Below are 13,708 nucleotides of genomic sequence, written 5' to 3'. Positions count from 1 at the left end.
AATGGAGATGCAGAGGAAATGTGTTTCAGAGAGTGGGAGAAACAACCTGTACCAATACACATGGGCAGGATGAGATCAGGGGCTATTGAGTTCTTGAAAGGAGGAAGAGGGAATAAGACCAGAAAGGTAAGTTGAAGTTATATTGTGGAGACATTAAATTTCATACAGAAGAAATTGTATTTTATCCTTTGGCAATGAGGAATCACAAGAAACGCATATAAGAATGAGAGACACATACAGGGTTAAAATGGAGGGTTGGAGTAGAATTTATTATGCTTCAGCTGATGTAAAAAAGGCAGGGGTAGCAATTACAACCACTGAAGGCTTTTGAGTCTTCAGGGAAGGCATAGGGTCAGGCATGCATTGGGAAGACTATATAGGCAGCCATGAGGAAGATGTCCTAGGTTGGGGAGAGACAAAAACCAGAAGCTCCTGCTATAGTAATCCAATGTCAGGTGGGCTCTAGGTAGGGTTGTAGGAGTACTTAAAAAAGATGGGTCAGAGGCAAGAGATATTTCAGAGGTTGAATCATCAGGGCTTGGCAAATGATTGAATGTGGGGGTGAAGGAGAGCGAAAATAGGAGAAAACTCAGACATTTTGAGACAGGGGGACTACATCAGAATGGGTGGAACCATCAACAGAAAAATAGGGAAACTGGGGAGAGAGGAAAGTGGTTTTGGGAAAGATGATGAGTTTGGTTTGGAACATGTAGAGTTTGAGGTCCCAAAGGGCCGTTTGGGACGTAGTATCCACCCATCCTTCCATCCATCCATATATCTGTCCATCATTTCACTCATTCATAGATGACCCTCTTTCTGTCATGTTCACCACCCAACACCAGATGGCACTCTGGGGTGTCAGCCTAGCTCCTCTGTATCTCCCTCAGTCTCTCTCTTTCTGGGAGCTGCTGTCCTTTCCCCTTGGCTCTGCCTCTTTGTGGGTAGTATCCCATTGGTTCAGGGTCTGATGCGGATTATCCAATCAGATCAGGACTGGCAGCCTCCCTCCTGCTCTGACAGTTCCTCCTCTTTCTCCTGCAATTTACAACACATATGGTATGATTTGAAGGGCAGCTAGGTGGCACCACACTGCATAGAGCAGTGGGCCTGGAGTCCCGAAGACCTGAATTCAAATTCCGCCTCAGACGCTTACTATGTGACCCTGGATAAGTCAATTACTCTCTGCCTCAGTTTCCTCACCCTTAAAATAGCACCTACTTTACAGGATTGTTATGAGGATCAAATGAGATAATATTTGCAAAGCATACCTATCACATAGTAGGTACTTGATAAATGCTTCCCTCCTATAAAACTTTGAGTCAGAATACTAGAAGTAGATCAGAGTGGCTTCCGTCAATGCACCCAGTCCCTGTGACCATCCCTGCACCAGGGATCAATCACCCATCCCAGTACCCTGACTCCAGCTGCTCTGAGGTTTTCCCACTCATGACAAAGCTTCCTCAGTGGGTCAGTGTCTGGGGTGTCACAATGACTCAGGAACTCAGAGCACCCTGACAGTCTGATAGCAGAGAATGACCCAGGTCTCCTGCGCTGGTCTTCACCCCAAACAATGCGCATCTCTGCTTCTTATAGGTACATTATAGGTACATTCTTTTTGTATGCATCTTTGCCCTAGTGGTACCAGGCATGCCCGCAGGCTCTCCTAGTCCGGGCCAGGAAGCTGGAAAGGAAACCCCCAGGCACCCCCAATCAGGAAGTCATTCCCCTATCTTCTCCTTTACGTTCAGCTCAGGCCCCCTAAGCATCCTCCCTCCATCAACATTCCTCCGTGCCTGGCTATACACTGGAATTGTACACACAGAAGATGGTGATGCACATCAAAAATCAATTCAGCACTTACTGTGTGGCACGCCTCTGGCTCTATCATGGCCATAAAGATCGGGCTGAGTGGTTCATTGACAGCTTTGGCAAACGCCTAGGGCTGGCCATGCCAAATGACCACTAAGCTTTTGAAACTGCAAGCTCCCCAAGGTGCCGCTCATTATTAAAAAGCAGTTGCTCGATGGTTACTAGGCCCTAGTTGCTTCTGAATAGAACATGCAGGGTCACACCATCATCTTTTGTCCCCAGTTTCCTATTAGGAGTTGAGTGATATAAGATGGCCCCTCTAACAAGATAGGCAGGGCAAAAGAGGCTATCATCATTAAACGAAAATGAAACACTCCAAAATCCTGGAGTTCACCTGGGTCTCTTAGGTGTTAATGCTCCTCACAAACTGGTCACACCCTTTTCTCACCTCTCATTTTGATAGGGCCTCACTTACGAGCACCCAGCTCCTGTTTTGCTGGGTTCACTCAATACAAGAAAGGCTCAACATCAGTGACCATTGACCTCATAACAGGAATATCCCTTGAGGGGTAGGGATCCTGGTGTATCATCCTCGTAGCCTGAACGTCAGGCTGCATGGCTGCTAGATGGGGGACGCTCCAGGGATGGATTGGATAAGATCTTTATCCACACTGATTCCTGGATGGTGGCCATGAATCTGACCAGGACGTATACGGGATCTGGAGAGAACCATACTGGACCATCAAAGGCTTTCTCCTTTGGAGTCAGGACCACTGAATTGATTGTGGGATGTGTCAGAATCTATCTGAGATCTCATATGCTCAACAAAACAACTGGGTGCAGCCATTACAAGATTGGAAAGTGAATCTATCGCTAATTTGAACACGAGGACTGCGATGCCATGTTGTACTGGGCTCAGGGCAGCTATTTCTGCCCAATGGGGCTCCTTGAAATAGAATCTGGAAGCTTAATCCCCACGAAGCTCCACTAGTTCTGGGGGCCATCTCCAGTTGTCCTGATCTACACCTTGCCACTGGACCCAGATGACTCCGGAGGAGAAAGTGAGGCTGGTGACTTTTCACAGCCCTCCCTCACTTAAATCCAATTCACTTGCAAGTCAGGGCATCACCTCCCTGAGGTCATGGTCCTCTTTGAGAACAAAGGACAAATAACAACAACCAGGTGAGGGAGGCGTCAAGGGTAGAGGGCTCTATATAGAAGAAACATCTGGTCTTCCTTGTATGGCCTCCTCCAGTAGACCAGAAGTTTCTCTGAAGCCTGGGTGTCATGGCCTGGGGGCTCCCCAAAGTTCTGATGTAAGTGTGTTGTTCTCCCTGCCCCCCCAGACCCTAAGGGAAGTTTTGAGGCCTGCAGGAAGGTACAGGATAGAGAATGACATCTGGGGAGGCTGGTAGGATTCCTGGTCTTGAGGGGAAGTGGGGGCGGGTGGCATGAGGTGTGTGAGGGTTGGGGGAGGTGTCTCTCAGGGATGTGATGAACAGCAATGAGCTGGCCCAGTGAGAGCATGCTTGTGCTCAGAGCTGGGCCTAGGGGGCGCCCTCTAGGAGGGATCTGGGCACTCCCAGACAGAGCTGGTAGCACAGTATGCGCACTGAGGGCCCAAACATGGGGTTCTCTTCGCCATTCCGGCAGGCAGCCCCAGGGCTCCTGCTCCCCCTCCTGTGGCTGCTGCTGCTGCTGCCCAGTGAGGCTTCTGCTGATCTCCCTGCTCTCACCTCCTCCCTGCTCTAACCCTGCTCTGATCTCACCTCCTCCCTGCTCTCATCTCCCCTCTGCTCTCACCCTGCCCCCTGCTCTCACCTCCTCCTGATCTCAAACCCTCCTATTAGGTCACTTCTTTACCCTGGAACCTCAGACAGCTGCCCAGGACTGGTTCTCTCACCTCCTGTCATGTTACCTTTCTTGCCGCCTCCCACTTTACCTCTGATCTCGCTTCCTTCTGTTACCTCCTCTTCCCCTACCCCTTCCCTGGATCTCGTGGCCACGCGGCCCCTCCTGTCCCGTCTCCTGTTACAGCTCACGTCTCTCTCTTATTTCTCCCAGGTTGTTACTGCCAGGACAGAAATCCAGGTAGGAGAACTTGGTTTTGAAATCTTCCTCAGCGCAGGCATCAGCCCCTTCCCCTGCCACAGACGGTGGGCGAGCTTCAGAGGGTCCCTTAGGTGGCGCCGCCTGGGGTAGTCCAAGGCCTGTCACAGGGCCCCTTCTCCGGTGACCAGCAGCCCCCGAAGCCACTCATGGGCCCAGCGCCCTCATTTCTGCGCCCCTCCTCAGCTCCTCTCTCCTTGACAGTTCTCACCCCTTTCTCTTCCTCCTTTTCCATTCCTCTCCTTACCTGTCTCTAATGCCTTCTCTCCTTTCAACTTCGATTCCTAAATACACCTGTCTGTCTCTCCCTCTCTTTCTCCTCCCCTCTCTCCCATTCTTTCTCTCCCTCTCCCTCTCTCCCTCCCTCCCTTTCTATTTCTCCTCTCTTTCCTCTCCTTCATTCTCTCTCTCCCCTTCTCTGTGTCTCTTTCTCTCCCTTTCCCCCTCTCTCCTATTTTGTTTCTCTCTTTCTCTCCCTTCCTCCTCTCTCTTTCCCTCCTTTTCTCTCTCTCTTCTCCCTCATCTTTCTCTCTCTCTCATCCTTGTCTGTCTGTCTCCCTCCCTCCTTCCTTTTCTCTCTCTCTCTCTCTCTCCCTCCCTCTCCCTCCCTCCCTCTCCCTCTCTCTCTTCCTCCCTCCCCCTTCTCTCTCTCTCTCTCTCTCCCTCTCCCCCCTCTCCTGTCTGTCTTTTCCTCTCCCTCCTTCTCTCTTTCCTGTTTCCTTCTCTCTCTCTTCTCCCTTTCCTGTTGACGCCCATTTCATCTCCTCTCTCTTTCTCTTTGCCCTGGCTGTTTCTTCACACCAGGACTACAATCCCTCTTCCTCATCCCCTCTTAGCATCTCTTCTTTCAAAACTATGCTCAGGCACTACCTTCTACCTGAAATTTTTCCTAACGTCCCACCGGTAGCACTTATTGCCCCCCCCCATACACACACCTGAAATTATACCCTGCTTTTTTGGGACACAGTTTAGATATGCTTAATCATATATATGTTGTCTCTCACAAAAGAATATAGGCTCCTTGAGGGCAGAGACTACTTCATTTTTGTCTTTGTATCCACAATTCAGTCCAATAAGCCTTTATTAAGTGCCTACTATGTGTCAGACACAGTGCTAAAGCATTGGAGCTACAAAAACAGGCAGTCCCTACCCTCAGGGAGCTTACAATCCAATGAGGAGGAGCTGGTGTCTAGAGCTGAGTGGTTATTCAATCAATGCTTACTGACTGTCCATCAATCAATTGACTCTTTCCAGTGCCTTCCCTCTATTATCCTGTATGTAGTTTACTTTGTCTATATTTGCTATCCCCGACCCAGTAGATTATAAACTCTTTGAGGGCAGGGACTGTCTTTGGCTCTTTTTGTATTTCCAGTGCTTAACACAGTGCCTGGCACATAAGGGCACTTAATAAATACTCGGATTGATTCCCAAGTGTTTCTCTTTTCGTCTTCCTTTCCCTGTGTCTCACTGGCTGCCTCTGATCTCTCTGGTTTTCTCTGTCTCTCTCTCTTTCCTTCCCTCTTTCAATGCCCCCTACCCACCCCCCACTCCTGTTTATTTTCTCTGCTCTCTATAACCACGGCTCTTTCCTTGTATCTCTCTCCAATTAGAATGTGGACAGCCTTTTCGAAAAGGGAAGATCCTCGGGGGTCAGAATGCCCTCAGAGGGAAATGGCCATGGCAAGTGAGCCTTTTCTTCAGGGGTTTCCACATCTGTGGAGGTTCCATCCTGAGCAAGTACTGGGTGCTCACGGCTGCCCACTGCTTTGACCAGTGAGTACTCGGCATTTTCAGGTCAGATGGGGACAGGAAAGGCTGGCGGTGTAGTTGGATGAGGGCCTAGGAGACAGGAGGTCAACAATCTGGCATCCACCAGAGTGGGTCTGGACTCATTGACAGGTGAATGTGGTCACCTGTAGGGTGGCTGCCTCCAGAGAAGGACCTGGTGAAAACTGGGGAGGGCACTCCCCTTTCTCCCGACATCAGCACATCTCAAGGCTTCCTCTATTACACCGTGAGCGAGCTCATTCAATAAACATCTATTAATTACCTACTCATTTCTGGAAAAGAAACAAAGTCCAGTTAAGATATGGCCTCTGTCCTTAAAGGACTCTGTTTTCGGTAGGGAGATTAGACACAAGTATAGATAACTGGAATACATTATTTAACATGGAAAAAATGCTTTAGAGAAGGGAAAAAATGTGCCATGTGAATCCTGACGGAGGAACTTCATTACCTACAGAGAGGATCGGGGAAGTCTTAGTGGAGAAGGTAGCATTTGAGTTGGCTTTAAAGAATGAGAAGAATTCAGCAGGTGAAGAGGTGGAGAGAGAGCATTTCAGGTGTAGGGCACAGCCTGGGCAAAGTCAAAGAGGCAAGAGAATACAATTCATTTATTCATTGAACAAGTGTCTGCAGGTACCATGTGAGACACCATGTCCTAATGACAAAACCAAAATTATCCTGCCTTGGAGATGGAGGGGAATGAAGTAAAGTGAGTCTGGCAGTACTAGAAAGTGGTGGGCCTTGAATGCCAGTTAAAGGAATTTGACTTTTCTTTAGGAGGCAATAGGGGGCCATTGAAAATTCTCAAGAAGCCTAATAATGGCATGACCAGATCCATGTATAAGAAAGATTACTTTAGCAGTAGTGTATGAATGATAGGTTGAAGTGGGGAGAAAGAGGGGGCAGGAAGACTTGATTAGAGGTAGCTGAAATAATCCAAGTGGATGGTGATGGGGGTTTATATGAGGGTGGGATTAGTGTTTGTACTTCATAGGGCCATATACTTAGAGATAGAAAGGACCTCAGAGGACATCTAGTCCAATCTAGTCATTTTACAGATGGATAAACTGAGGCCTCTAGAGTTAGATGACTTTCCCAAGGTTATTCAGGTAGTAAGTGATTAAAACTGAGGTCCTTTGACTCTATAACTGAAACGTTCTTTCCATCCATTGTATCAGAGAGGAGAGAATGGGTGGGAGAGAGAAGGAATGAACAGAACTTGGTTGTTGATTGTATATGAGAGGCAAACAATCCTTTGTCATCTTGGAGCCGGGAAGGCAATGACGACAAATGGAGCCCACTTATCTATGATTGTCAACAGCTGACTCAGACCAGGTGTTTGACGGTCTCCACCCCACCTCCCCCCCATCTCGCTGCCACACCCCTTCCTCTTTGACCTGGCCTCTCCTGTAGCAGGCTGGAGCCAGTCTCCTGGGGTTTGTCCACACCTCCCATGGGGCGGTGGCCAGCTCTTTCTCCTCCTATTCCTCAACCCAGGGCACCTTATGTGCTGCTTGCCCTGGGCACCCAATTTCCTAGTTTAGGTTCTTGTTGGAAGTAATTGCCATATAGAATCCTTAAGAATAATCATCTTACCCAACTTTCTGCCCAGGGTGGGTATATGGCCAGACATACAAATACCAATATATATATGGCTTCCTTCTCATTTCAACTGACAGTGGTTGATAGGTTGATTAGTTTTGATAAAACATTTTTCCCCTCTTTTATTCTTTGTTAAAAAGGGATGACTCTGGGAGGAAGAGGGTAGAGGAATAGACTTTTTTTTTGTGTAGATGATAGAAAAATAGACAACAGCTATAAAATTTAAAAAAACAGTGTCTGGGAGGAGTTTCTGCTACTCCCCAGCTCTGCTGAGAAGGAAACATTGCATTTGTTGAATTTAAGAGAATCCAGTTTTCTGAATGAAATGAATCTTGTATCTGTAATCAAAAGAGCTGACTCCCCCAGCTGACTCTGTGTGACCTCAGGCAAGCCACTTGACCCCTTTATCTGTCCCTGAAGAGAAAATGTGTTGTAGTGTCTAGAGAGTGCTGGACATCAAGTTAGTCAGTCAATAAGCATTTATTAAGTGCCTACTATGTGCTAGGCCAGAGACAGCAAGGTGGCACAGTGGATAGAGAGCTCAGCCTGGAGTCAGGAAGATCTGACTTCAAATCTGACCTCAGACACGTACTAGCTGTGTGTCTCTGGGCAAGTCACTTACCCTCTGTTTGCCTTAATCCACTGGAGAAGGAAATGACAAACCACTCCAGTATCTTTGCCAAGAAAACTCCATGCAGAGTTGGACACGGATGAACAACAACATGCACCAGGTACTGTGCTAAGCGCTAGAAATAGAGGTAAAAGACAGTGCCTGTCCTCAAGGAGCTTACAGTCTAATGGGGGAAGATAACATGCGAACAACTATGTATAAACAAGATACGTACAGCATAGATGGGAAATAATTAAAAGAGAGAAGGCACTAGAGTTAAGGGGAAGTCAGAAAAGACTTCCTGTGGGTGGTAGAATTTTAGCTAGGACTTCATGGAAGCCAAGGAAGCCAAATGATGAAGATCAGGAAGGAAAGAATTCCAAGCATAGGGACAGTCGGTGAAAAATCAGATGCAGAAGATGGAGTGTCTTGTTGGAGGACCTACAATGAGGCCATCCTCCCTGGATGGAAGAGTATGTGGGGTGGGGGAAGGGGGTAAGGTATAAGAAGACTGGAAAAGTAGGAAGGGCCCAGGTCATGAAAGGGTCTGAATGTCAGACGATTTTGTGTTTCATCTTCGAGGTGATAGGGAGCCACTGGGGTTTACAGAGTAGGGGTGATGGGCTTAGATCTGTGCGTTAGGAAGCTTACTTTGACAGTTGAATGGGGGATGGAGAGCGACTTGTTATAAGAAGCCCAACCAGCAGTTTATTTCAACTCCCAGGTGGGAAGTGATAAGGGCCTGGGGGGGATGGTTGCCCTGCAGTGTCAGGGGAGAGAAGGGGGAATATATGAATGTTGTTACAAAGGCAAAATCAACAGGCTTTAGTGACAGATTGGATATGGCGAGTGAGAGAGAATAAGGGGTCGAGGATGAGTACCTGGGAGGATGGTGGGGTCCTCCATAGTACAGTAACTTAGGAAGAAATCACTCCTCTGGAAATCACCAGCTACATGGCCAGGGCAATGGCCAGCCCCTTTCCTAACTTCAGTTTCCTGCTCTGTAAAATGGAGATGATAAATAATACCCAATTCAAAATATCATTCTGAATATCAAATGCAATCATTCATCTAAATTGCTTGGCAAACTTAACATCTTAAAGAAATGTCACTTATTATCACCTCCATTTCTTCTTGCGTAAAATAATGATAATGAACTTTAGAGCTGGCAAGGGCCTTCGAGATCCACTAATCCAGCCCTCACATTTTATAAAAGGGGAAACAGGCCCTGGGACATCAGAGTCACTTACTCAATGTCACAAACCAGGGTTTTTGCCTGTGCCTTGTCAGTATTCTGTGGGACAGATGGGACAATGCCTCAGAAGGAGCTTTGAAATGTAGAAAGCACTTTATATTTACATATGTCTGGATATATATGTTATCATACATTAAAAATATTGTTATATATGATTAGTATATATCATATATTAGTATGTATCATATGTGACATATTAGTATGTCAAAATAAACTCTATACACGTGTACATTTGTTATATATTCAAAGTATTGTTATTGTATATTATACATATGATTATATATATCATATATAATATATAGCATCAACAATATACCATAATAATAATGTGTTCTATAATAAATATATATCCTATAATATATTATATTATAGGATATATATGTGTATATATATATATATATGTATACACATTTGTGAGAGATTCTGATTATCAGTCAGATAACCCATGGCTAGTCGTTGGGCCTCTACCATGGATGAGCTGCTACACCAAAAATTCTGAGGAACTATAAAGAAATATCTCATCATGGCCCCTTCCCCTCAGAACTTAAAATTCATCTGGGGGAGACAATACACACATAGGTGAGTGTAACGACCTACAAGGCAGTGTGTGAGGAATCATTGCATTGTGGGAGGATGCTGGATTTGCAGTCAGGAGACCAGAGTTTCAGATGTCAGCTCCAACAATTTCCAGCTACGTTACCTCGATTGTTCATTTACCTAGCCTAACTGAGGCTTGGTTTCCTCCTTTGTGACTTCGTGACAATGACCTGGGTGAAAATTTCAGAGGCAAACGTAGGCTTGGTATTAAAGGAAAAACAACCAAATAAACCAACTTCCTAATAATTACAGCTGTAGCAAGATGCTCCCTTAGGAGGTAATGAGTCTTCAAGCAGAGGCAAGGTGACTGTTTGTCAGGTGTGTGCTAGTGGGGATTTTTTCCCCCTTGGATATGGGTTGATAGATTGCTGCTAAAGTCTTTCCCAGCCCTCAGATTCTGTGACTCTAGTGTACTGGGCTCATGCCTGAGCCCTCAATAGGGGAAGGAGGTTCTCCAGTTCTCATATTCACTGGCTCCTACCACTCACCACCCACCCCTGGCTACTCCAAGGAGAAATCTACTTTTGGCTGTAGGCTAAGGTTTCCCCCAAAAAATGTTGGAGGAGGAGAGTTAAAGAGGCATTCAAGGAGTAAATATGGATTAGGTACAGGACAGATGATTTATTTCTCTTCCAGGAAAGCCATGATAAGCACAGGAAAATCATGGTTCACATTACAGAATGACCAGAACAGAATTCAGTAGCTTACCTATTCCCATTGGCATGATCAACTGGAAGGCCATATTCAAGTCCTGTTGGGACATAACACAGTTTCTGTCCTCTTCAAATTTCATCCCTGTTCTGGGCACTGTCTGGATTCGACAGTTCTGGCTTTATCTTTCCAGGGCTGGTGGCCTTTCTGATGCTCACGTTTCTTGTTGAAAGCCCAGTCCAGATGCTGCCGCAGCCTCCATGTTTGATGCATTTCATGCAGCCTCTGGTTGATGCTTGCCATTATCGCCAGCCAACTTCTGCTGCTGTGGAAACTGCAGACCTACTAAAGAAGAGACAGAGGCAGCTTGGTTAAGTCCCCACAAGCCCAGGTGCCATGTGAGTGACAGCACCAGAACCCCAGCATAGGGAAGGAGCTTCCCTTCCCTGGCTGTGTTATCTCCAGCCATCCTGAGAGCTTAGTCAGGACAAGGTCAACCAAATACTGCCTCCATTTTTTTAAAAAAGGTCCCCCAGGTCCTTATTTTTTTCTGGTTCAGCATCCAATCAGTGGATTCTCAGCAAACGAGTCACACGTGACCAGAAATTTACCCCCAAAAATTGCATTGTGATTGACTGGAATGATGGCTGGCCATTCTGAAAACCCTAGAGAAGTATAAGCTGGATTTAGGATTACATAAGTAAGACTAGTTTACTTTTACAATGGGTCCTTGTGCATCTATAACACATATGCTCCCTATAAGCAGCTTAAAGAGTTCATTGCTACATACATACCTGTTGAAGGTGCACAGACAGCATCCCACAGGCAAGGAAATTGAGGCTAAGAAAAGCAAACTGGCCTAAGTATGACAGCTACTCAGGAGAAGAGGGAGGTTTTGAACCCAGGTCTAAGCCCTTTCTAGAAGATCACCAATAAATAAACGTTTGAGTAAGTGCCAGGGTCTGCTACTGGAGTTTAGGGAAGGATCATCAAATCACAGATTTGAATTTGAACAGACCATATAGAGATCATCCAGCCTAGAGAGGGAAACTGAGGCTCAGAGAGACTGCCTGTGGCCACACAGCTAGTGAGTGTCAGAAACAGGATTTGATCCCACATCATCCCGACTCCCAAGTCCAGTGAGTTAGGCACTCTATCCACCAAGCCAGGCTGCCTTGCAAAGAGAAAGCTTAGGACGGGCTGGATTTGGTTGTCATTATACTAATATAATATATAATATTGTAATATAATGTTATAATAATATGAGATGTGACTCCCATGTCTTAGGGGGGCAGGGAAAAGAGAGTTTGTGGTGGGCTGGGACTGGTCAGAGAAGGCTCCCTGGAGGGGGTGGAATTTTACTGAACAACTCCCTGGACTCGCACACGAGTAGTGGTGTTGTGCTTTCTCCTTCCTTGACTCCTCAGGGCCCTGAATTTACTGGACTACTTCGAGGTGTATGCAGGCTTCACGGACCTCAGGAAGAGCGGTCGGCAAGGTCAGAGGCGAGAGATCACGCAGGTGATCATTCACCCAAGATACAAGTTCACTCACCCCAACGGAAATGACATCGCCTTGGTGCAGCTAAAGCGCTCTTTGAAACTCTCTGCCCTTGTCCTCCCTATCTGCCTCCCCACGTCCACCATCAATCTGGAAATGATGGACACGTGTTGGGTGACAGGGTGGGGAAAGATGACAGAGTCAGGTGTGTAGACCTAAAAGTCGGAGGTGTTTTTGAGGGGAGAGGGTTGGGGAAAGTAGAAGAAGGCACTGAGGGGGAGTAGATACATTGAGCCCTGGTCGTCCCCTCGCCCCCTGACACCAACACCCACCCCCCAAGGCCAGGAAGTGAAGTATTTTACTTTGGCCCAAACAGTTGTGGGGTTTGGGGGAAGTAGGAGGAGTTAGAGGAGATGTGGTAGGTCCCCCTACCATACAGAGATCTTAGAAGAGCGTAGTGCCTATTCCCTAGAGAACCTGAAGGCCATCCCCTTTACCCCTGGGGAGTTTGTGGGAGGAGGTGAGCCCTAGGAAAGAAAGGGTTGTCACGGCACTGAGACCCCAGTTGTGTCACATGATGGGGTACCCTGGCAGAGGAGCGTGACTGAAGGGTGAGCATGGTGGTGCCTAGAGAGAGGAGACACGTGCTCCTGGGGAGGATTCCATCCTGCGCTGCCTATCCTAGAGGGCTGTTAGGGAGAACATTTCCCTTTCCCTCACCACCCTAACCAGCGGCCAAGGCGCATTGCTTCTGCCCCAGCAACACATCTTCCCTCCATCTCTTTTCCCCACATCATTACTGTTGTGTCACCCCACTTTAAGCACTTCTCACCACTGGCTTAGACTACTGTAATTCCCTATTGTCTCTAACTTCTGGTCTCCTTCGCTTCCCCTCTCCAGAGATTATTCCCAAAACTGTCAAAATAATCATCCTAAGGCACGGGCCTGACCATGTCAACTTCCTCACTCCAAAAGCTTCTGCAGCTCCCAATTACCTCCCTCATGGGACCTCTCCCCAGCCACTGCTACTGAGCCTGGACTCACTGATTCCTCAGTGGCTAACATATTCCACTGCCTGTTCATACTCCTCTCCAATTCCATTTGTAAACTCTGGTTATCGTCGTCCAGGCTCTATTCCTGTACCCCCACTGCGTGTTCCCTCAGTTTCCTCAACTGTAAAATGGGGATCATAATAGCACCTACCTCTCAGGGTAGTTGTGAGAATTAAATGAGATAATGTTTATAAGGCAGTTTAGCACAGTACCTGGCACATAGTAGGGACTTAAATGTTTGTTTTCTTTTTTTCTTCTTTCCCCTAAGTTCATCCCCTTCAGTTTTCTACCCCAGATCTTAGTCACACCCTCATACATTTTGGAATGCCTGCTCCATTACTAACATTCATTAACATGATTAATTAATTAACATAACATAATTGACATAATAAACTTGCTTCCATCTAAAAACTTTTTCCTTTCTCACTCCCTCCATTTTCGGGCTCTCACTGAGACCTAGCTCCTTCCTGTTGACTCTGGCTACCCTGCCAGGACTGGCTGCACTTGCCCTCCCACCCCTTGACTCACTGGTTAGGGTAGAGGACTTGGAAGTCTTGCTCCCCACTTTCACTTCCCGACTCCCCTCTGCCACCATCACTCCTTCTTTGGGTTAATTCAATACAATTAATTGTATCACTGGATTAAGATTCTGGTGGCTGTTCTCTCTCAATTACCAGATAATTTTCCTTCTTTCCTTCCTTCCTTCCTTCCTTCCTTCCTTCCTTCCTTCCTTCCTTC

At 46.8% G+C, this 13,708-nt stretch overlaps 1 protein-coding gene across 1 annotated transcript in view; it reads left to right on the top strand.

Annotated features, from left to right (window-relative positions):
- Positions 1 to 3,303: 3,303 nt before the first annotated feature.
- Positions 3,304 to 13,708, top strand: part of LOC114027998 (serine protease 38-like) — a 19,163-nt gene continuing 8,758 nt past the window's right edge. Inside the window, exons 1-5 of the mRNA XM_027842160.1 lie at positions 3,304 to 3,326; positions 3,463 to 3,514; positions 3,660 to 3,900; positions 5,529 to 5,691; positions 11,846 to 12,123. Of these exons, the coding sequence (XP_027697961.1) occupies positions 3,304 to 3,326; positions 3,463 to 3,514; positions 3,660 to 3,900; positions 5,529 to 5,691; positions 11,846 to 12,123 (757 nt within the window). The remainder of the gene's footprint in view (positions 3,327 to 3,462; positions 3,515 to 3,659; positions 3,901 to 5,528; positions 5,692 to 11,845; positions 12,124 to 13,708) is intronic.

This window comes from Vombatus ursinus, unplaced genomic scaffold, assembly GCF_900497805.2.
Source record: "Vombatus ursinus unplaced genomic scaffold, bare-nosed wombat genome assembly UNPS02014867.1, whole genome shotgun sequence".
Classification (NCBI taxonomy): domain Eukaryota; kingdom Metazoa; phylum Chordata; class Mammalia; order Diprotodontia; family Vombatidae; genus Vombatus; species Vombatus ursinus.
The sequence above is the reverse complement of the archived record's forward strand: the minus strand, read 5'-3'. Positions and strand labels throughout refer to the sequence as shown.